Source organism: Dermacentor albipictus, chromosome 10 (assembly GCF_038994185.2).
Source record: "Dermacentor albipictus isolate Rhodes 1998 colony chromosome 10, USDA_Dalb.pri_finalv2, whole genome shotgun sequence".
NCBI classification, from domain to species: Eukaryota; Metazoa; Arthropoda; class Arachnida; order Ixodida; family Ixodidae; genus Dermacentor; species Dermacentor albipictus.
The window spans coordinates 97,977,688-98,002,008 of record NC_091830.1 but is presented as its reverse complement, the minus strand read 5'-3'; the positions used below and the strand labels follow the sequence as shown (position 1 = coordinate 98,002,008).

At 44.0% G+C, this 24,321-nt stretch overlaps 1 protein-coding gene across 1 annotated transcript in view; it reads right to left on the bottom strand.

The window, feature by feature from the left end:
- The window catches only part of LOC135897308 (uncharacterized), a 136,224-nt gene that overhangs the window by 99,566 nt on the left and 12,337 nt on the right, over positions 1-24,321 (bottom strand). The window contains exons 2-5 of the mRNA XM_070527104.1: positions 22,085-22,242; positions 16,363-16,503; positions 15,581-15,710; positions 10,868-10,956 (exon numbers count right to left, since the gene is read on the bottom strand). Coding sequence (XP_070383205.1) covers positions 10,868-10,956; positions 15,581-15,710; positions 16,363-16,436 — 293 coding nt within the window. The 5' untranslated portion in view covers positions 16,437-16,503; positions 22,085-22,242. The remainder of the gene's footprint in view (positions 1-10,867; positions 10,957-15,580; positions 15,711-16,362; positions 16,504-22,084; positions 22,243-24,321) is intronic.

Sequence of the window (24,321 nt, the reverse complement as noted above, 5' to 3'; positions counted from 1 at the left end):
AAGTGATACTACCCAACGGGAAATACTCTTTTGAGAACAACTTTTTCCCACTAAGGGCAACAGATAACTTGGTTATGCAATTGTTTCGTTTGTGATCAATAAATATTGCTTCTCGAACTCCTCTGGTGTTGCGGTATAGAGCAGAAAGAACAGAACACAAGAGGACTGATGGAAGCATTATTTACTGATCACGAAGAAATATTCACAAGCAAGATTTCTGTGACCCTTAGTGGGAAAGAGTTGCTACAGTACTTCTCGTTAATATCACTTACAGGAGAAACCTTTCAGTTTTCATGTTTTTGTTTGTTTTCGACGCACATGTTTATTCTACAGGACGTATTTCGGTCCTTTTTTGTTGTTCCGGGCTTTGTATGCTGCGCATCCATGGCTTTTTCTTTGTGAAGTTGGCCAGTGTGTTTAAAATCTTCGTCTTCACGAATAAACTTCTACTTGAGTCAGCGTTCATGTGTGTTCCTGTCTTAATTCATCCTTCTCGTCTCTGTTTGGTTGGTTGTGAAATATAAATGTACACCGAATTGGCGAAGTGTCCATAGAATTGATACATGAAGTTATTTGCGCTGTTTATTTCAGGAAGAACGCTATAGGGTCTTATCTTCTCTTTGTTTTTCACACTGAGTACATTTTTCTCGTTCAATTTCAAGGAGTCCCCTGAGGAAGCCAATAAGAGTGATGGTAACTTTATTTGTGTATAAGATTTATGAATTTCATCCATTCAAGGCATGACATGGCACATGCCTGATTGTAGGTTGCAAGCATTCGTAGTAAGATCTACTTTTCGGTTCTCATGACGCTTCGTTGTACTGCGCTGCATTCTCCAGGCACATGAACCTTTTTATGCTCTAAGTGCATGCGTGCTTTTTCTACATGTTGGAGCGAAAATTGTAAACTTAAATATGCATATATATCATTTTCCTTGTTATCTTTTTCAACATATGTGCTGTAGCTCCCTCTGTCTTTCAGTTACTGCTTTTACCCAATTTTTATGCAACCTTTATGTATTTTATGCAGCAAAATTCTGGTGCTATTTTAATAACACTTTATCTGCGAAATTGAGGTAATTTGTGTTTCGTATATGCATTTATTGGCGTTTTTCACTGTCAGCAATCTGGCTGTCGAGTTATTGGAACCTTTCCTCATACTTTATGACTTTTTCCTGGGGTGCTTGATACTGAAAGTGCAGGTGACCATTTATTTGGCTGTTTGGAATTGTGTTAGCCATGTGTTACTACCAATTTTCTGTGCTAAATAATTATTTTTTCTCTTATTGTTCAAGGTATTAGCCTTTCCTTATCTCTTTATTGACTGAGGTAGCACTTAGTTGCTGGTTATGGGAAAAAAGGCCTCAAAAAGTGCTTTAATTAGCTTTGTGCAAGTCCAGAAAGATTACCTGAAAATGAGCTCACTAAATTGAGGAAATGCCACTAACGAACTCTTCTGTACCCCAAATTGACATAATCATATGGTGTACTGTTTGTTCTTGACTTGTGCCAGGGAGATAAGCTGCTTTCATTACACAAAAGCTTTACAAGTTTATTTCTGAAGAAAGCAATCCTGGCTTGTCAGAAACACGATTCAGGTGTTCATCATGCCTGACTACTTTCTAAATGATGTCTCGTCAAATAAAAGCTAAGTTGAGTGATGTTATCTTATAAAATAATTGGGCAACATGAATATGCATATATCTCGAAGACAAAGCTCAGGCAAGTCTACTTTGGTACTTCATTAAATTTTAATCGTGGTGGAAGACGTGTGCTAAAGGTTGTATATATTTACGTGAAGTCATTTGTTTCAAGTTGGTTATTTTGCCTTCTCACAGTCAGCCGTAGCTCTTGCTGTGATGTGTTAGTGTGCGCAACATTTTAATGTAACATATTCAGATGTCTTTTGTGTATTCACATGCAAGCAGCTCCAAGTGTTCATGTGTTCTAAGTTGGTTGTTACAAGGGTATGCTTAAGCCCTGCCTTTTGAGTCGCTTTGCCTTCTAGTCATATACTTAAGGCGAAAGTGAAGACCACAATGATCGTTTTGATTGGATTCATATGTATAGGTTTTTTCAGATGTATTTACACTGCTAGAGTGCTGTAGGTATTAGCCTGTGTCTCCAAGTTCGATGTAGTGGTGCCTTATGTACTGTAATGTTTCACGTGCACGCATCTTTAGTGTAAATAAAGGTACTTCTAGTTGATCAGTCTCTCCTTTGATTTTGTTTGTGTTTGGGAAATTTACGAGCAGGCACCAGGGCATGCAAGTGTGAACAGTGAAGCAATTTCAATATATGAATAAAAACACACTAGCCCAACGAAACGTCAATCATATTTCAATACCGACTTCTGAAATTTCAATGGCATCTTAACTGTGCCACAATATGCTTTTCCATGCTGTGGCAATAATAACTCAACAGCAGGTCAACAGAACTACCACAACGTTACTTCAACGCAGAATCAATGGTAACTCAACAACCATTCAACAAAACAAACACAACGGGCCGTCTAAGCACAATGGACTTTCAATGGTAACTTCACAATTCTTCAACGTTGAGGTACCCAATGGTGTTTCAATTCGATTTCAGTGGCCAATATTCAAGAGTGCTCAACACTCAACCCAACAATTCTCCAACATACTCTCAATATTTCCTCAATAAAAAACTCAACATTGACCAACAATATTTCAATGCCTTCTCAATAATTTTTTTTGTACGGGACGCCAAAGTCTTGAAAAGTTATAGACCGATCAGCTTAGTGTCCATTGCCTTCAAAGTATTTACTAAGGTAATCGGAAATAGAATCAGGAACACCTTAAACTTCTGTCAACCAAAGGATACCACGCAGGATTTCGTAAGACTACTAAACAATAGGCCTATTCATACTATCAATCAGGTAATGGAGAAATGCGTGGAATATAACCAACCCTTATATATAGCTTTCATTGATTACAAGAAAGTGTTTGATTCAGTCGAAACCTCAGCAGTCATGGAAGCATTACGGAATCTAGGTGAAGACGAGCCGTATGTAAAAATACTGAAAGGTATCTATAGCGGCTCCACAGCCCCCGAAGTCCTCCAAAAAAAAAGCAAGAAAATCCCAATGAAGAAAGACGTCAGGAAAGGAGATACGATCTCTCCAATACTGTTCGCAGCGTGTTTGCAGGAGGTATTCAGAGACCTGCATTTGAAAGAATTGGGGATAAGAGTGAATGGAGAATACCTTAGTAACTTGCGATTCGCTGATGACATTGCCTTGCTTAGTAACTCAGGGGACCAATTTCATTGTATGCTCACTGACCTGGAGAAGCAAAGCAGAAGGGTGGGTCTAAATATTAATCTGCAGAAAAATAAAGTAATGTTTAACAGCCTCGGAAGAGAACAGCAGTTTACGATAAGTAGCGAGGCACTGGAAGTGGTAAGGTAATACATATACTTAGGGCAGGTAGTGACCGCGGATCCGGATCATAAGACTGAAATAATCAGAAGAATAAGAATGGGCTTGGGTGCCTTTGGGAAGCATTCTGAAATCATGAACTGCAGGTTGCCATTATCGCCCAAGACAAAAGAGAACACATGTGTCTTACCAGTACTCACGTACGGGGCAGAAACCTGGATGCTTACGAAAACGCCTCCACTTAAATTGAGCACAACGCAACGAGCTATGGAAAATTAGAATGATGGCCGTAACGTTAAGGGATAAGGAAAGAGCAGAGTGGGTAAGGGAACAAACGCGAGGTAATGACATCTTAGTTAAAAACAAGAAAAAGAAATGGGCATGGGCAGGACATATAATGAGCAGGGCAGATAACCAATGGCCATTAAGGGTTACGCACTGGATTCCAAGGGAAGGGAAACGTAGAAGGGGGCGGCAGAAAGTTGGCTGGGCGGATGAGATTCAGAAGTTTGCAGGGACAACATGGCCAATATTAGCCCATGAATGGGGTAGTTGGAGAAGTATGGGAGAGGCCTTTGCCCTGCAGTGGGAATAAACAGGCTGATGATCATGATGATGATGACTACTTGCTATTCCGCGGGTTTGCTTTCTTGCAAAGGGCTGAAAGATTTAACGAAGCCGAAAACACAACTTCGTTCTTCTTTTTCCTTTCCTTTCTGTAATTTTTCCTTTTCCTGCTGGCAATTTGTATGTGTACCTATCATCGTTAGTAAAATAAACAGTTTGAAATGCAGCAAAGGACGCGAGAACAGACGCATGAAGAGAGCGCAAGGTATAGCCCGCTGTATCAGAAATTTGTTGCAGGATGGCCGCTTGCTGGGCTACTTGGCTCATTGCAATTTATGCAAGAGCGCGAAAAATATAAGGGAGGGATGACGACAGGGACCGGATCAGTGGGCGAGACAGCGGCAGCATTACAGCTATCGTCAAGCCGTGTCGTTTTCTTATGCAGTTCCTGACTTTCTTCATCGATGTTTGTACCTTCACTTTCGTGTCACATCGTTTCTGCGTCGGCTTCACCATGGTGGATGCGTATCTGCGCAGTGATGAATGCCGCCGTCAACTTTCTGTTCAGATTTTCAAATGAAGGCTGTTTCACATGCTGCGACTGGAACGACAAAATAGGTGGAGTCGTACGTGTGCAACTGTTGCTTTTAGGGGGCCCATTTCCCATGATTGTGATTTCGACAATGCGACTGGTGCGACACCCAGTGTGGCTTACTTCCAGGCTTCGTGGCACACGCTGCATAATTCTTTTAAAATAATGAATGAAACATTTGCATTATAATATTGTTGACTTTTCTTTATTAGGAGCAAATATTGTGCGTTTTCGTATTTAAAAGGCGTTTTGAAGTTAAGATTTCTTTTGGAGCAGGCAACGGCGGTTTCTGAAGATCAGTGCAATGAGACACGGCGCACGTAAACAGCTCAAGCAGCTGTGTGTTGTCTCATCTGCCTTTTATGAGGCTTTCGTTGTGCCTGCACTACAACGATCTACAAGATGACCTATGAAAAAGTTCATATAGCTACCCTCGCCGCATATGCAGTATTCGGAATTCGGCTGCCACGGATTCGTCGCATCAGCCCAACGAGATCCTCGCACTACCCGTGCTCAGCGTCAGCTTTTGGAGAAATGATGCGTGTACATTGCTGGTGATTGCGCATATGCGGTGCCTGCTCCTTGCCTTCGTGCCCCAAATGTAGCAACAAGTACAAACACCTCGCAGGCTGCAAGGTAGGAGCATTAGGCGAGGGGGAATAAAAAAAAAGGTAGTTACACAGGAAGACGGGCACAACATTAAACAATACTGACCAAGCAATAACAGAAAATATTAGCGCTCATGCCCACCGTATAGATTGCTAACCGTCGAAGCTGAAATATGCGGCTGAACTGTTTATCAGTAACTTACTTCCAAAGGTTTATTAAAGTCTTTCGCCATTTTTGGTTACGTTTGTGTTTCTTAGTGAGGTTACACACATGTTTTACTTGGGTTTATCACACTGTTTTATGCGAAGCATATTACTAGAGCTCAACCCAGCTCCTCAGGCGCGGCGGTGTCGCCTTCAATACCTCGTGACACCGTGACGTCATGACAGAGGAGAAACGGGGCTCCAACTCGCGCCGTCGCTCGCGGCGTCGCCTTCAAGGCTGACCACGTGACACCATGACGTCACGACAGAGGAGAAACGGGGCTCCAACTCGCGCCGTCGCTCGCGGCGGTATATAAGCAGCTGCGCTTGCCTCTGCTAGACACTCACGAGGTGAGATGCCTCCTGGAGACAGAACTGCTCGTTGGAATGAGAAGCGAAGGTTGCGGCGTGCTACAGAGACTGTTTCTAGGTGGCTTTGCTACGGCGCAGCGACTACGCGCCCCGCATCGGACGCGGTGAGCGTCGAGCAACGCAGCGTTCGGCGCGACAACGAAATGTGCGTCTTAGCAGGCGCCGCACGCCTGAGCCGACGCCGACGACACCGGCTTTTCTGCGACACGAGCTCCTTAACGCTGTCGCGTTAAAATAAAGGCTAGTATGCTTCGCATCCGGGGCTTAACCTTAGCTAAGCCGCAGCCAGTTTTTTTTTTAAATGCCACCCATCGCGCTTCGCATAACCACCATCATCTAGTGTGCAATGAGTGTTTCATTGTGTTAATCCAGTGGGCTCATCAAATTCTCTCACATCGGCTCCGTGTTTTTCGATGTTCCACTAGCCAATTTCTCGAGGTACGACAATTTCAAGAACACCATCAGATTCGTGAAGTTGCCCAGACTCGTCTGATACCAAGCTTCGAGGTAGGAACCAATTATTGACAACTTTATTGGACTTTCTCAGTTCATACCACTACATGCGGAGCTAACCCTAGCGAGGAGTAGCGCCCATTGGGCCTTGCCGGCCTGCGTGCTAGGTGGACATGGCGGACTCCCGCATGGAAAAGGAAGAGGAGAACAACGAGGAGGATGTTGGCTGGCAGTGGCCACCGGACGACGATCCCGTGCGGGAAAGAGGAGCAGCGACACGGCCAACGCGACGCCAATACCTCGCAAGCGTCCGGCGGAGACGCCGCTACCGGCGGCAGCAAGGGACCCGCCACCAACACCGGCTCGATCAAGAATCGTATAGTCAAGGCGTCTAGGATGCCCCAACTGCCCGAGGAGCATCGGAACATTATAATCAGGCCACGAGGAGGACGAAATTCGAGCAAAGTAAGTACACCGCTAATGGAACTGCAGTGATCGAGGCTTCAGACCTAACGGCAGAGCAAACTAGTGAAGACATGGTACGCCTTAACTTCACACAAAATATCGTGGCGGTCAGCATGCCTGAACCAGACCATGCAACAAAGTACGTGAGAATAAAGTCCTTCAAAATATCGTGAACTCTGAGGCTTTCCTATTGAGGAACCCGTATGGGTTTCCTTTGTAGCAATTGCTACGAACAAGTGAATGTCTGATTTTCATTTCATTAAAGGTAGTAATCATAGAAGATATCACTATATTGGTTTACACAGTAGTATATGTAATCACAAACTTATTAGAAACTGTTATTAGACACATGTACAGCATGGATATTTCTAAACGCTTCATTACCTGTCGACGTGCAAGAACCTTTTATACTTATGAGATTCACAGAAAGGGATGCAACTGGCTGACTTGACTGCACAGTTTCGATTTACTTTTCTTTAACGTGTCGTCCTCTACCGTTTCGTAAACACAAGGACAGGCTGTTTGCCTGATTTTCGCATTGTTGCGCGAGATTTACTTGACGGTGCAGGAGGCTGCGTTGTCACTGCGCCACTATAGCAAGCCAGTCATTTACTAACTGTACAGTTAACTACGGTTCAAAGCAAATCTTAATACAGGTGTAGTAAGGATAGAAAGTCCGCAACATATTCACGGTTTATTATTTTCTGCGCAGGAAAATATATCTAGATAAGAGAGGCAACTTACCGTGCATGAAATACTCGAAAACAAATTGACGACATTGTTTATTCAATCTATGGAGTTATTGCTAACGCAGGAAATTCATTACGATAGCCTGCACTTTTGCCATGTCAAATTTAAGAAGTGAGGGAAGTTTCTAGATGCATAAGAAAGGTATCACTGGCCGCGTCTGACCGCCGACGTCCTTCGTTACGTCAAGAAATGCCGAGACTGTCAGCGACGCACGACACCACCGACAAGGTCAAACGGATTACTACAGCCGATACAACATCCTCACCGACCTTCTGAGTAGATCGGGATGGATTAGTTGTGACCGTTTCTGTCGTCAACTTCCGGAAATATGTGGATCGTCCTTGCGACAAACTACCTCACTCGCTTTGCTGAAACTACGCCTCTGTAGAACGGTAGCGTAGGCGAAGTGGCGAAATTTTTCGTTTAGGACATCCTGCTGCGACATGGTGCCCCATAAGTCTTCATCACCGACAGAGTAGCGGCGTTTACAGCAGAGCTCAGGCAAGCCACTCTGCAATAGAACCAGACAAGCTACAGGAGGACAATTGCCTACCACCGGCAGACTAATGCTCTCACGGAGTACCGGAACAAGACCCTCACCGATTTGCTAGCCATGTAGGTCGACATCGAGCACAAGACGTGGGACGCGGTCCTGCCGTACGTAACCTTTGCTTAAAGCACGACGGTGCTAGAAACAATACAGATCAAGCAATTCAAGCTGGTTTACGGCACGAAGCCGACGACTACTATGGACGCCATGCTGTCACACCTCTGCGACGAAGAGAATCTTGACGTCGCCAACTATCTCCAGTGCGCCGAAGCCCGACAGCTCCCCCGCCTGCGGGTCAAGGATGAAGGACGAAAAGACTACCGACAGCCAACACTACAACCTTCGACGACGCTACATCGAGTACCAGTCCGGCAACCGTATTTGGGTTCCCCATACTCCGACGAGGACTTAGCGAATAGGATTTACGCCGGCTATTTCGTACCCTACAAGATGATTCGACGCATTGGTACACTCGACTATGAGGTCGTGCCAGACAGTATTTCGCTATCATAGTGGCGCTGCTCACCACCTGAAGTAGTTCATGTTGTACGACTTAAACCGTTCTACCAGCGCTAATGAACTTTGGGACTTTGCATGGCTGAACTTTGGACTTTCTTTTGGACGGTGTTTCCTTGGGCTCTGTTTGTTTGCTCTTTGTTCCTTTTGTTTAGTTGGTGTCCTTTTGTGTTTAGCTCTCCTGTTGTGTTTGTGTCATCGGGATGATGCCTTTTGATAGGGGAGCATTGATGCGTGTGCTTGTTTATACTTTTCAGGTGGCCGCTTTTCACCGTCAAACAAATGTTATCACTCAGCGTGGGATGCGCCCGCATGTATCGGAAATTTCTCGAATGTTATCGATCGCTTTATCCGCCGTCTGTTGTGGCCGAACCTTGCGTAATGTGATTGCGTGTATGCGCTATACGAATGGTGTATAACTTTCCGGAAGACTCGCGTGCTTGAGCGATTACTCTCTAAACGTTCGACGGCTGATGTATAAAAGCGGACACGCTTGACCCGCTGATGAGATTTCGACGATCGCCGAATGTGTTCGCCGCTATCCTCGTGCTTTAAGTGTAGCCTGTTTTGTGGGCGCAGGTTCACCCGATAAAACTTAGTTTCGTCATTCGCAGTATTACTATTGTCTTCTTTGGCGTCACTACTACGTGACACTACAAATTACTCTGTACCTCTCACTGCACGGCATCCATTACTCACTGCACTGACAGGTTGCTGTAAACCATACATTTTATTAAATTCTACTAAGCACGACTTTCTTGTACACACGAGTAGAGATGCGTCCTAGTTCAAGTACTCTTTGAATTTTTAATGGATTTTGGGACTAGAAGCTTATCAACTCCCAGTGTTTAGTGCGAAATGGATAGTCATTGATTCTAAAATATTTAGCGCTCGTTAATGGCTTTCTTTTTACTCTTCTTCGCTGTCACTGCTGCCTTATTTCATCCTGGTTTCTTCGCGCCACAACCCCGGAACAACTAACAAACCATCCTGTAACTCAAATAATGTATTTGCTGCGGCGAAACAAGTTACGTTTATTTTGTTTATACAAACGCGAAGTTCCGAGAAAAATGTAACGGTCATACAGTACCGCACATTTAGTAGACACGCGCTCGCGCTAGTAAATACTATATTTTTCAGTTTCCCGCTAACGGCTGCCTTTATTCACTGAGCCGCAGTCAGACTCACAGGCAGGTGTTGTGTATGATCATGCTCGTTAGAAACTATGTTGACCAATACGTACGTTGTTTAAATACTTACGCAACAAATGTTACGTAAGAGTGATAGGCGGAGGTCGTTTCATCACCAGCATCACAGTAAACCTGTCACGAACGTGACTACGTAGCTTCTGTAAGCCAGTAAAAAAAGTTAAAATAATGGACGTTTTAGGGTTCAAGTGCGGCATAAATAAGTCTAACGCCATTGATGTGCTTATGAATGCTTACGCGGAAATGAGTAATGCAATGACACCGAACCAAATTACGTTACTGAGCCACGGACGTGACAACTTGTGGTTTCCAAGCCGTTTGCAATGAATAATGAACAAATGGTGAGAGAATGGCTGTATCCTCGATTTATAAAATTGACTGAAGGTACGTAATACTGTGTCCATTCGAAAGGTATTTCTAGCTTGGCCATCAAGTACGCCCATTAGGTGGCAGTGCTGCATCTTGTAGACAAGGCGTAACGAGGTAAGAAGCATGGATATCCGACATTTGCACGTCTTGTGAAGTTTTAGCCAGTTTGCGGCCTCTGACGTAGTCATTGTCGGGGAAAAACGCTGAAACAGCAACTTGCTGCGCCGCAACGGTTTCTTCGCTGCGGTTCTAAGCAAAGACCTACGAGGCAAGCAGAGGCTAACCGTGGAAATGTCACCACGTGATCAAGAAAGAGCCGCCTACGGGAGGGCTGTTAAAAGGGGTACTTTACCGACGCCCACAATATACTGATGCACCGCAAGTCGGAAGTCAAATGAATTATTTGTAACCTTAGACCTCTTGAACAGCGAATACCTACACGTGTCTCACAACTAACAAAGCACCAATTCATCCACCACATACTCTCTCAAACTGGAATGTTATGTACTCATTCGGCACCAGAGTTTTAACTTCCGCACGTGGCACCCTGTACACATCATGTTGCTCCTCTACTTTTCATGCCGGCAGATTGAACTACATTTAGAAATGCACCAGGAACAGCTCAACACACTTGCAAACACATCAGGCAGGAACACACATGAAGTGGATAAGCTCCCTGTATGAGCATGAAATCGTTATAGTTCAGGGAACCCCTAAGTTTGACATTTCGCCAGTACACATACCCTCAAAATTTCATTATTCACTTCTTTTTTTATTTGACCCGGATAGGATCACAAATAACAGAGTACGATACCTTATGGAAGCACTCACGACTCCTGCAAGGAAGACTCCAACAAGCCCAGGAAATGTACTGATGTCTTCAAGAAGGTAAAATGGGAGCAACTGCACGTGCGTAAAAATAAGAACATGAAACAAACTTTAGGCCCTTCGTGTAAAACTGCCACTGCATTTACTTGCAAGTTAGGGTCTCTGGTGAAAACTATACGTGCTGACAATTTCCCTTCTGGCAAGACGGTCGACTACAAACGTTAGTTAGGTCTCAAAGTTTGCTGCCGAGCGGTATTGTAAGCCAGCGCTGACCAGCAGGCGCTAGGGATGTCCAGAGCACAAAAAAAAAAAACAGTGTGCTTGTGCCATTTGGCAGAGATACGACAATCTGGCGCCATATATTTAGCAAATATCTACGTGGGCAGCGTTTCAATTACCCAATGTGTCCAAAGAAGCCCCGTTTCATGGCCACGTACGTTACTAGGAGTGCCTGTGCTCATACGTCTTAGCACGTCTAAACATTAGGGGTGTGCGAATATTGAAATTTTCGAATACGAATCGAATACGAATAAGGCGAAAAACTGTCTTCGAATATCGAATCGAATACCGAATATATATGTAGTATTAAAAAATTGCAAAATGGAGGTAACAATAGCTTTATTACCCTTTTAAAAATAATATTGCATTTTACGAGGCTGCTTCAGGTTAAAGAGGCACTCATTCTAGGTAATGTACTCAGGTAATGTCAGGTAATGCTCTGTCAGGTAAACGCTTGTTAAAGATTATCGCGAAGGAAAATTGACTGCTCAACATGTTCAGAAAGTAAATGCTCTCTATGCACTGTGACAACATTGGTCCGCTTAACATTTTCTAGGTGCATATTTTATTGTGCATACTTACAAAGCCCGCAAGTACATCATATATTGTTATGAAAGAGCCCTGGAATAAAGCTTGGTAAAAAAAAATCGAAACTGATCATGTCTCACGGGCCTGATGCAGATAGACTGGAACAGAGTGTACATATTCATAGTAAGGTTCGTTACAGCACTTAAGATCACAGTGCTGTAACGCTGTGTCGTCGTTTTGTACCTTCTTTTGTCCCTGTTTTGTGTTGCGCTGTAACGAACCTCACTATGAATCCCAACCAACCGGCCCAACTTGCCATCTTGATGCAGGGCGTACAGATAATTAGCGGATCATGTGAAGCTCTCAGTGAATAAACATGTTCTTAGGAGAATGTAGAGCAAGCATATAATTCGTTAATTGCTAAATTATTCACAGTCTGTCCGAATATTCGCCGTTCCGACCACTATACGGCCTTCCTCGAATATTCGGGAATTTACGAATATGCATTCCTCGAATCGAATACGCTTCGAATAAGGAAAATATTCGATTCGTATTCGAAATTTCGAATATTCGCACACCCCTACTAAACATAGTAAATAAGTTTAACGGGCGAGCCTGAATATAAGCGGTGAATTAGCTCATGTAAAATCGCACCAACTGCTGCTGATAACTGTTTCCTCCTCTTCTTTGGTTGTGTGTCACCGTGCTCTGCTAGAACGCGAAGTGTCAGCCCAAACTCTGTATTTTCGCCCCTTTAATCAAGACGTCAGCGAATGATGGATGCCTCAGACAAGATCACATGCATGTGTGAAACTGATAAATGTTTTAAAAATGTGCATCGCTACCGATCACAGTGGCGCCACTGTTGAGTTTTCAGCCACCCGGCATCATCTACACAGTGCGCCGGCGTGACGGCAGTCGGGTGACTCGACTGGCTTCCCACGTTGCGTAAGCAATAGTTTTTTCAACTTGAGGGTCAACAAATGTTACTCATAATGATTGAAATATTGATAAATTCGCTTCTATCAATTGTAACAGAAATGAAATTTGCAGAACGCCTAAGCTCCGCCTTTAAAAATGGAACGCGATAGCATTAAAAGATCCTTGACTGCTTCTCACGCTTCACCGCAACTGCAGCGTATGTAACCGCAGTAATTAATTATGGGGTTTTTACGAGCAAAACCACTTTCTGATTATGAGGCACGCCGTAGTGGAGGACTCCGAAAATTTCGACCACCTGGGGTTCCTTAACGTGTACCAAATCCAAGCACACGGGTGTTTTCGCATTTCGCCCCCATCGAAATGCGGGCGACGTGGCCAGGATTCGATCCCGCGACCTCGTGCTCACTAGCCCATCACCATAGCCACTGAGCAACCATGGCGGGTTGTGTAACCCTAGTGTTTCCCTGGAAACGCTCGCGACCAACGCTATGCGCGAAGGCGGGCGTTCTTGTAGAGCCGCGATGGATGGGGCGCCATGGGTGGATGCATACTACGAGCGTCGCCGTTGGAACGGGGTGGTTGTCGGATTCGAGACCCTCGTTACGTAATGAACGAGAAAAAATGGGGTAAACCGAAGGGCCCGATTTTTGTTAATCATATCATAAGAAGCTAACAAACCAAGCCACCAAGGACACTGAAGTCAACATTGATGCCTTCAGGTAGCGCGTGTGGGTTTATTGACCAGTTGCCTTCACCCAAAAAAGATTACGCAATCACCACACCTGCGGCAGAATGGATGTTCCACATCCGCTGCCAAAGTTTGTGAGTGGTGGTGCTGGCTAACACTCCCATGGTTAGTTCTTGTGGTAACACATATATACTGTAGAAAGTGGATCGGATGACGGCACCGCGGTACCTGTGTTAGTTGAGCGTTGCACGCGTAATAGCGAAGGACGTGGGACGGCAAATTGTTTTTGTCCACTTTCAATTCCATTAAATATAATTTCTGTATTTCAATTATTCAGTACAAGTAATTTCATATGTGTTGTCCTTGGTGTCTGTTCCTTGGCTTCTTATGATATGATTAAGAAAAATCGGGACCCTCGGTTAGCCCCCTTTCTTCTCGTTCATTTAGGGAGTATGGTGACTTTGTAATCGTCCGTATCTCGCCTGATATGAAACACTTCGTTTAAATTATGGCGCGAATATTTTACTGTGAATGTACTCCTAGGCGTGTATAAAGCTTGCCCATACCATTTCAGGCACCTTTCAAGAAAATTTCCTGGGCAAGACATGTTTTTGGCATTGCAGATATCACTTATCATGGAGCGAAAAATTTTTCTTTTTGCACAGCGCATTTTTGTGAAACACACAAGCCGCTAGGTTTAAAGTTTAGCTGTTGCATGTGTACTGAATGCGCAATTCCTTCAAACAGTGCTTATTTTGCCTTGTTTTGCATTTACCGCCTATTCATGCCTACTGCAGCTTTTGCCTTCCTAGTGTGTACAAAAAATGTAACAAATAAGTAAAACAAGTCGCTTTCGGAAGTTAAACATGGTCACATGTGTTTGTCTGCTTTTCAAAAAAGCACTGGCTTTGCTCATATCCTGATAATATAAGATTTACGACATCCATATTTCTAGCTATGAGTACCACACTGAATACTGGTGACTGAGTAGTCATGCCTCGCTCTTGGAGAGTGAGAGGAAATAATAACCGTACTTCTTCTAATGAGCCAAGTAAAAAGATCACGCTTTCGAAATTTGCTGTAATAATACTCAATACTCGTTTCAACTTACGTTCCAATTACTGCATTTATAAGCTTCCTAAGAGAACGTGTTATTCCACATCAACCAGGTCCGCATCAGACAATATTGAAGGTGTTTTCCACTGATTTATATGTTGGGTGCGGAATATTCATATAGAGCTCTTTGCAATGCTTGGCCACGCACAGTAGATAGCAGGCTTAAAATAATCAGACACATATTTATAGTGAATGAAAGAAAGGGGGTTAACCGAGGGACCAGATTTTTATTAATCTTATAATAAGAAGCCAACAAACAAAGCACCAAGGACAACATAGGCGAAATTACTTGTACTTATTAATTGAGGTAAATATATGATAAATTAAAGGCAACGAAAGTGTATGAAGGGACAACAAGGCGCAGGCGGGGAGCGATCCCATGTCTCCGAGCAGCGCAGGCGTAATGCGAAAACGTGGGATTGTTCCCCACCTGCGGCTATTTCTTTTTAAACCACTTTCATGGCCAATAAATTATCATATCTTTAATTCGACTAGTAAGTACAAGTATTTTCCCCTATGTTGTCCTTGGTGGCTTTGTTTCTTGACCTCCTCTAATATGACATTTATAGTCAAGCATTCTTTGCACTTTCCGACACGTAGGCAGGTAGGTGCCTGCCTCTACTTCCTTGAATAAAACTAAAGTCATATGTTAACAATTGGCGGAATGGAAGCTCTGCGGTCGAGCACAGCAGCCCGGAGTCCTAACCACTAGGCCCCGATATCTTTATTTAATTTATCCGGAATTTCAGCTTTGGCAAAACAAAACTTATTACATGTCAGCCTATCTTCGCTGACTCCAACGGGATTCGCATTTCAAGAAAGCCACTAGTGTGTATTGCGCAACAAAATTTTATTTATCGGCTTTGTTCTTCAGTGCCAATTTAAAGCACTATTGGGTGGCGTGTAATTCTATAATACGAACCGGAGCTGCCGCATCTTTATTGAATAGGTCCTTTAAATTTTTTGTGAAGTCCAAATTCGAAATTAACTTGTCCAATATATATCTAAATCAAATTGCGTTGTACAACCAAAGTTTTTTTTTGAACTTCTCAGAGATCCGTAATTTAATAATTCTGGTCATCTACACACCACAAAGCAATAGGTTTGACCTTAGGCAATATAACGCGCCGGCCGTGTTTGCATCACCTGGTCAAGTCTTTTGATGGATCCAGAAAGGATCGGATCACAGCCTCGATACCTGCACATGAGGGCTGCACCAGCACCGGTCACGAGGGCATAGAAGACACAGGTCATTATTGTGCCCACGAGCACTGTCCTGTAATGCGCGGAGAAGAACATTGAATAACAGGGTACCATTCCGTGTAAGTAGTGCATTTGAGCTTTGTGTTTCTATGCCTATTCTTACTCTTATTTTTCGTGCGATACAGATTATATGTGCGCCTTTCTTTTGTATTCGTATGTATCGAGTAGAAATAGACTGGTATGATACCAAGTGATATGTGATAATACGAGTAAACATGCAACTTCCGGTTGTCGTGACCGCAAGCTTTTAAATAGGTTTCTTGGGTGATGTTTTTCATTTACTACTAACCATTTCTGACACAACAAATATTGTAGAAAATCACTGTGGTTTCTTGATATATACAAAAAGCTACCTAGGCTCTGTTTTAAGTCACCCGATAGTAGACATATTCTGGAAAGCATTTGTTATCGCGGCTCAAGTTTATAAATTTCCCAGTTTGTGAAAATGGTAGCGCGTAAACAAAAGAAACAGCATTGATAATAGCAGGCTTGAGCGCCCAAAGCGAGTATATGCAGAAACCCTCGAATGAGACGATGAGATCCGTGTTGTATAAACACAATCGCCTGCCCATGCTAATGCGGTTTAAACGCATCAAATCAGCCGACCCGGCACCTCACATGCAAACTTAGTCAATCAGCAACCCGATATCACCGTTTTTACTCACCATTTTGCTTCCTTTAGGGTTCTGGATGCGAAGTACCTCTGTGCGGTACCTTGGTCCAAACAGATTCGGTTCATGAATGTCGGTACCGTTGCAATCAGTACAGCCCAAACTCTTTCGTCCGTGGTAAAGTCAACACCAAGACTGAAACGCATAGGTAATTTATTGTTTTAGAAACCCACCTCCAGACACAAAAGGGCTGATATCGAAGAAACAAACAGGTATACTTGTCGCTCCCGAAGGCGTCCTCAGAAAAGTTGGAAAGAAAGTAACGTAGTAAAGCTAGGCGAAGGCCAATTCAGTTGACGACTCAGAAAAACATATAAAGAGGTATCAGGAAAGCAATATGAATTGTTCTCAGTTGCGAGTAATGAATAATGGGCATGAATTGCGTTGTACTTTGCTTCAATCCCCTTCGCCATATGAGCGTAATGAGGAATGTTTACGCATAAAGTGGGAACTATAGACTTAGACGCCGGGGCGTTTTAAGCGCTAAACAAGTAAATATTTAAGACGCATAGGCGAATACTCATTAAAATGATGCTGATGATTAAAATGATGAGAACACACAGACATATCTCCGTTTATTATCCTAAATGTGTTTGAAATGTTGTTTTGGTCTATACGAAATCATTTTCATTTAGAACTTTGCACAGCTGTTGCAGCGCCCGCAGATTAGGACGTAAGAAGGCGCATCGCGGACACATATCGGGCCTGCGTCCTTCTTGTGTCCTGGCCCGGTATGAGCTACAACAATGTTTCACGATGGCATGCCGCTGTGTGGCACCTTTCATGTGTCATCGTCGTATGTGGCCTTGTCCAAAATTGAAGCGGCTTTGTGTCCCCTAGCATGCGAAGCATTATCTTCGTTAGGATATGTTTAATTTCACATGCTGGACGAAGGCCACTCTCAGCGAATTCCAATCACCTTTTCTTGCAAAGCTCATTCGAACTTGCGCCTGGCCAAATTCGTAATTTCTTCAGCCCACCTAATTTTCTGTCGTTCTCGACTGCGTTTCCCTTCCCTCGGCACCCGTGGTGTACCTCTAATGGTCCATCGATTATCTGTTGTACGCATTGCATGGCCTGCCTAGCTTCATTTTATTCTCTTAAAGTCAACTAAAATATGGAATATCCCCGCTTGTTTTTTCATCCATACCACACTCTTGCTGTCTGCTCACGTTATGCCTAACAGCCTTTGTCCCATCGCTTTTTGCAAGGTCCTTAACTTGTTCTCGAAGTTCTAAGTTAACCTGCAACTTTCTCTCTCATATATAGCACCTGTAAAATGAAATGATTGTGCCCTTCTTTCAACGACACTGGTACGTCCCCAGGCAGGATTACGTACTGGCGGCCGTTATTCCCTACAATACACTTTTGTTCTGAAATGTTCTTTTCGCAATCGGATCCTCTGTGAGTAATTGGTCTAGATAAACGTACTCCTGAGCAGTTTCAGAGACTCACTTACGATCACGAATTCTTGTTGCCTTGCTAGGCTGTTGAACATTACCTTTGTCTTCTGCATAATAATCTTCAAGCCTACTCATACAGTTTCCGTGGTAAAGTCATCAATTACTTGCTGCTATTTTTCCTCAGTGTTGCTGAACAGAATGATGTGATGTGGAAACAGAAGGTTGTTGATATATTCGCCGTTGAATCTCCATCCTAAGCCTTGTACATAACTCTTCGTAATTGATCAAAGAACCGCTAAGTTAACCTCACTCTAGAGGGTTCACGTGTTAGGCCATGCGAGCTTCTATTTGCGCTGGCTTCCTGTCCACATACAAAGATTCTTAGCACTTTCTGCAGCATATCAGGCCTGACCAACGCCTTAGATGCTCCGCAGCCGCTTGGGAATTAGGGCCGCGGGTAATCGCAAGAGTCGTGAGGGAAATAGTGGTCGAATACTGCACCAGTACTCACCTGCGGGGCAGTAACCTGGAGGCTTTCGAAAAGGGTTCTACTTAAGTTGAGGACGACGCAAGGAGCTATGGAAAGAATAATGCTGTGTGTAACGTTAAGGGATAAGAAAAGAGCAGATTGAGTGAGGGAACAAACGCGAGTTATTGACATCTTAGCTGAAATCAAGAAAAAGAAATAGGCATTCGCAGGACATGCAATGAGGAGGGAAGATAACCGATGGTCATTAAGGTTTGAGGACTGGATTCTAAGAGAAGGGAAGCGTAGCAGGGGGCAGCAGAAAATTAGTTGGGCGGATGAGATTAAGAAGTTTGCTGGGACAACATGACCACAATTAGCACATGACCGGGATAGTTGGAGAAGTATGGGAGAGGCCTTTGCACTACAGTGGGCGTAAATAGGCTAATGATGATGATGATGACTGCACCAGGCAGGCCAATTCCTGTTCTGGTGGGGGAGTGTATTTCTTGAAGCTTACTCAGCCTTCCTAATTTGGTTGCACCTGGGCTCGTATACCTCCCTCGCTCTGTGCATTGTTTCGCCTCTGTCGGCATGGTAGTCGAAGCGTATACTTATATGTAAAGTACTTGGATTGCTTTACGGTGTTTAAGAAAAGAGTACGATATCATCTTTTAGTGGCGTCCAATCATAGACTGGGTTTGCTGAACAGTCTAAGAACTGGTAAAAGCTGGTCAAGCCACCGGACTTCTTAAGACTGGGAATTGCTGAACAGTCTAAGAACTGGTAAAAGCTGGTCAAGCCACCGGACTTCTTAAGACTGGGAATCTGGAGGAGCTACTATGTCTCGCCATAAAAGATAGCACGAAGTAATAGATAATAAACATCAGCACCTGGATTCCCAAAACATCCCTACGCTATACTCACTAGTTTTTCATAAACTTGTCAATTTAATGCTTTTTGTATTGTTTTCTATTGCTTTGCCCCTCCTGCAAAGGTACAGAAGGGTCTGCAGTATTCTGTAAATAATGATATAAAAATTAAATGCACTCTAATCCATGATAACCACCATGAGCCACCCTAATTCAGTTTAATCCACTTGAATCCTTCTTAGTTCACCCCCATTCACTTAACCGACCCTAATGCACCCTAAGGTAATGATTTATCCTTGTGAATACGTTTGCTGATCATTAATTGTCTCTTATACATTGTTTCACATGCTTTGGTTCGTTTCTAGCCTTCCTTGGGTCACGTGATATTTTCTGAACCTCACAACGCGGCCTTGAAACATAGATTTAAAGCTTTCGTCTAATGTATTCAATTTAATAATTTGTCAGTGGTGACAGGAACCGGGAGCCAATACATGCATCCCCATGTGTCTAAATTCCGAAAGCTTCAAATGACTCATAGGCACACTGCTGGCGGTACCAGTCATGTCGGTCAGCTATTTTCAGCTATTAATGCTCCTTTCGTCAATCGGCAGCTTTCGCTAAGGCTGCAGTGCCGCCTTTGCAAATAAATAGAATGAGGAAATACCAAACATGCACTTCCGCAGGGCATCAAATTTTGCTTTATCTGGACAAGTGGTGGCTGACGCGATAGCTGCCATTCGCTGTTCCATTGGGCGGCCGCACTCCCGACGCGTCATCACCAGCGCTTCTCCGTATGGCTCATGGAGGATAATTAGCGCTCGCAGAAATGCCTTTCGCTCGCGTAAACAAGAGGGGGCACATAGACAGCACCTAGAGTGAAATACTTGGTGCGGTATCTTCAAGCTATTCCCTTCCTGTACGAAAGGGGATGGACCCGGGTGAGGTAACCGCCCCTATGGTGTTGGGCTGCTGAGCACGAGGTCGCGGGATCGAATCCTGGCCACGGCGGCCGCATTTCGATGGGGGCGAAATGCGAAAACACCCGTGTACTTAGATTTAGGTGCACGTTAAAGAACCCCAGATGGTCGAAATTTCCGGAGTCCTCCACTACGGCGTGCCTCATAATCAGAAAGTAGTTTTGGCACGTGAAAACACATAATTTAGGTAACCGCCCACTGGCACTTTCTACGCACAAAGCTGGACGAGATAGCTGGCATCCACAAGGATATTTATGGCTGAAAAGGCCAATCTATAGAAGAAAGAGACGTCACTAGTAGATACAGCTTGTCCTGTGGGTTGTTACAATTATTTGCCAGATATACGTAAAATATTTGTGACCTATTTGTTTTCTATATGTTACTTATAAAAGTTATATTAACCCTTTGTGGAATAACGGTACACATACGTCCCGCGTTGTGATCTGGCAAAAATGCTTTAGGATCCGAACCTATTCACACAATGTGCAACAGGCTGGCACAGCCATTTGTGGTGGTTCTCTGAATATGTTTTTTGCTGATGTTTGGAAATGCTTCGATAGATGTCGCCCCAGGTTCAGCAAAATGAAAATTGGGTTTCTTACATCGTCGCACTTGTAATATTCGCTCCTGTATGACTGGATTCTCGAGAATTTGACATGAATGGCAAGATTTTCCTTTTCTGCCCGTTCAGAGAAATTCTTTGTGCATGCATTGGTGTGAACATTTTGAAAATTGGAGCAACAGGTCGTGCGATTGTTAGGTCAAAGCCAGTGTGCATTAAAATCTTATGCCTATATTGGTAAACTTAAGTGACGCAAGCTGCATATGTTGACACATTCTCAGTACTTTTCATTTTATCAATTTGAAGTGGACTCGATCACGCGCGCGGAGGAATTCGAACTCTTCTTCAGCCTTTCAGATGAATCACAAACAATTCAAAACAACTTACAAATCACAATCCTCGCTCTACGCGGCACATGAATTGAAGATCCGGAAGAAGGCAGTCAGGCCTTTTGCGTAGCACGCGGTAGTAAAGCTTCAACCTTCCCGACAAATTCCTACTATAAAAGGATCTCACCAGCTCAAAAGCAGTAAGCTTGTCATTTCGCAAAAAAGAAAAAAAATGGGTGCTCTAGGACTGTAAATATAGAAATTAACTGTGGTATGTAAGGTGAATTCACGAGTAAAACAACTTTCCAAGGCATCGGATGGAGTACGTCAAAGCAGAATAAAGAAAAGCGGAAGTTGCTGGACCTTTGCGCCTGATACAAAAAGTCTTATTCATATCGAACCGCTCGTACACGCCTTCATTCTACAGGGAACGTATTAGGCTACTGATGGTTTAGTGGTGTGCTGGAGAGCCTGAGGTCAACATCCCAAATGGTGCAGGCTTTTCCAATATTCTACCGAGTCATTTATGTGTGGCACCCATGTTAAATATGTGTAAAACTTGCAGACTAACAGAGGGTCTCTATTTGCACATGTAATTGTATGTGGCGTAGTTTGTCAAAAACAAATAGAGAATTTTTTCTGGCAATAGCGTTCGTGGCGACTATTTTTCGTCGACCTCCAAATGTGGCTTCGTAATTCTCATTGTCCATCATAGTTTTCTGCATTATTTTTTGTCTGACCTGAGTATTCCACTACACCTTTTGCGGCATGCTGACATTGAGGCTTTCTTCCCATCGAAGGTGTGTTTTTAAGAGCCATTACGTTCCATTCTGCAACATAAAATGGGTCTGAACAGAACGCTTGTCCTATTGTGGCACTTGACAAGGCATAAAAAATGCTGGAAAAATTGAACAAAAAAGAACAGTTCTAAAAACGTGTGTGGAAAGAAGGCAACTAATTTAAGAAAGGCTGCGTTTAAAGTCATTTTGAGCGTCGGCATGAACAGGGCAGTTCTAGCGTCCCAATGAATGGAATATTAGACGGTTCACATTATTCTATAAAGACGACTGTGCCATGCTTGCTAACCCTGTTTGCTAATGTGCTTACTTGAACAAATACTTGCGGTTTAATATTTCACTCAGAGGGCGGATCCGTGCGTCACCGTTCCTCGCATCCCACGAGACTTTGGCTATTATGACGATGGGTGCAAGAATCGTCAGCAAAGCCTGCAGGCAGTCAGCCCACACGACACCACGCAGTCCGCCCTAATAAACGGAGATAAAGATTGCACACATAAGCTCGCACATATTTCTCAAATGCTTTTTATGTTTCTTAATATCGCAAACAGCCGGCCAAGTTGATACATGTATAAATGGCGGCACAACGTGGAAAATATTACAAATGAACCAGTGGCAACGTAGAATTCTGCAGTTGCAACTTCACTTTTGTATTAACACCATGCGTCTCACCATAGCTGTGCATGAAACATGAGCGGGTATGTCACTCAGATCCTGATAGGCGGTCACAGCAATATTGCTGCCTTGATAAAAGGTCACACATTTACCAATAGTAAAGCAACACGCCTTCATACGGACAGACAGACAAAGACTTTATTCTGGCCTAGGCCAACGCTTCCTGAGAGGCTTTGCCCTATACCAGAGCTGCGGGCCACTCCCACGTGGGGACTGGTAGGGTGAGCCTAACTGCCGCATCGCGGGCTCTCTGGACAGCGCAAGTTGCCGTGAAAATTCTGAGCTCTGGATGGCAGAAATCCATTCTTCTCTCATAATGCGATTGGGTTGCTGTAACGAGGGGCATCGCCCGAGCATGCGTTCGGGACAGGTAACAGCCCCACAGTGAGGTAAGTACAGCTAATAGGCTCAGTAGGGATCGTATAGAAAAGGGCCAGGTTGGGATAGGACTTAGTCTGAAGCATGCATGACGTGGACGCCGAAAGTCTGACCAAATTGTTATGAGGGGGAGGATAAGCACTCTTACCCAGGTGATTTCATTCAAAGTACTGAGAGTGTTGCGAAACTCGAGAACCCCCGAGGGTGACCTCGGCCCTGCTCTTGCGCGGCGGATTTGTGCGCGCGCTTGGGAGCGGCCGATGTCAACACGCCTTCATAGGAAAATTCTTCTTTCAAGCAAATAAGAGAAAAGTGATCACACTTTTTGATTACCGCCACATTTCTTTGAAAAGGTTTCTGGCGATGTGTTCGCAGAAGAACTGATGATACAGTTGCTAGAACCTTGCCGAAAAGCTGCGAATACATGAAAGAATTCCATATTGTAAGACAATGCAGTGTTTGAAGCTAAACGAAACGATCTGGCGCTCCGTTTGCTTGCCATGAATAAACTTTTTCCAAACATCAAGTCATAACCACGTGAATAAACGGGCAAGGAAGCCAACGAAAGCCTCTGTGCTTCTTTCGTATGGTGGTAATTATAAAAGCAATTGCATCAGATTCCATCTCACGATGAATGCGGACGGTATTTGATTAGCATTCTATCAATGTAGCGATAGAGCCTATAGCTGAAGCAATCTTTATTAAAAATTTGCGCTCTTCATTATGATATTTCCATTGCTTTATTGCATAGCCCAACACTGGATTCTTGTGCGTTACGTTTGTTTGTCAAGCTCCGTCTATATGGTACACACGCTGTCTTGGGGATCGGCCAATTTTGCTATGACGTTAGCGCGCTTGGGTCGATCATGAACATAACTGCTAGAGGGTGACGCTGTGACGACGACGCAGTGACGAAGGAATGACGTAGGTGCGTTGACGACGGCACGGCAATGGGATGATAATTACGGAATGATTACCATGGCATAACGACCACCATGCGGCGACAAAGGGATTGCGGCAACTGTGCGATGTCGTGAAAATTGCTGTGTGCCAGCGATGGCTTGGCGACCCTGTCATTATGATAGCCGAATGCCGAGGCTCGAATGGCAGCAATAGAACAACCGCGATGGCATGACTATCACTGTATGACAGCAATTGCATAACGGTGACTGTACGACCAGGGCGGAAAGACGAGGGTGACTTCACAACGGCAGCATTATAAAGCATGACTACAATAGAATGACAAAAAATATGCAGAAACTCCACTGTTGTTCCCGAAGTACGCGCTAGCATACCCCCTTTTTCAATCGACCTAGCCCCAAATTTGAAGGTCCCACCCCCAATTTCAGTCGGCCTACCCCCAAGTTGTACTTGGTCGACCGCCAAATGTCCAGTTAACCCACGCCAAACTCTACTATATTGTCACGTGGTAGTGACGGTGAAGAAAGAACACAGTAGCAGTACTGTGAAAGACAAAACTAGCTTTTATTGGGC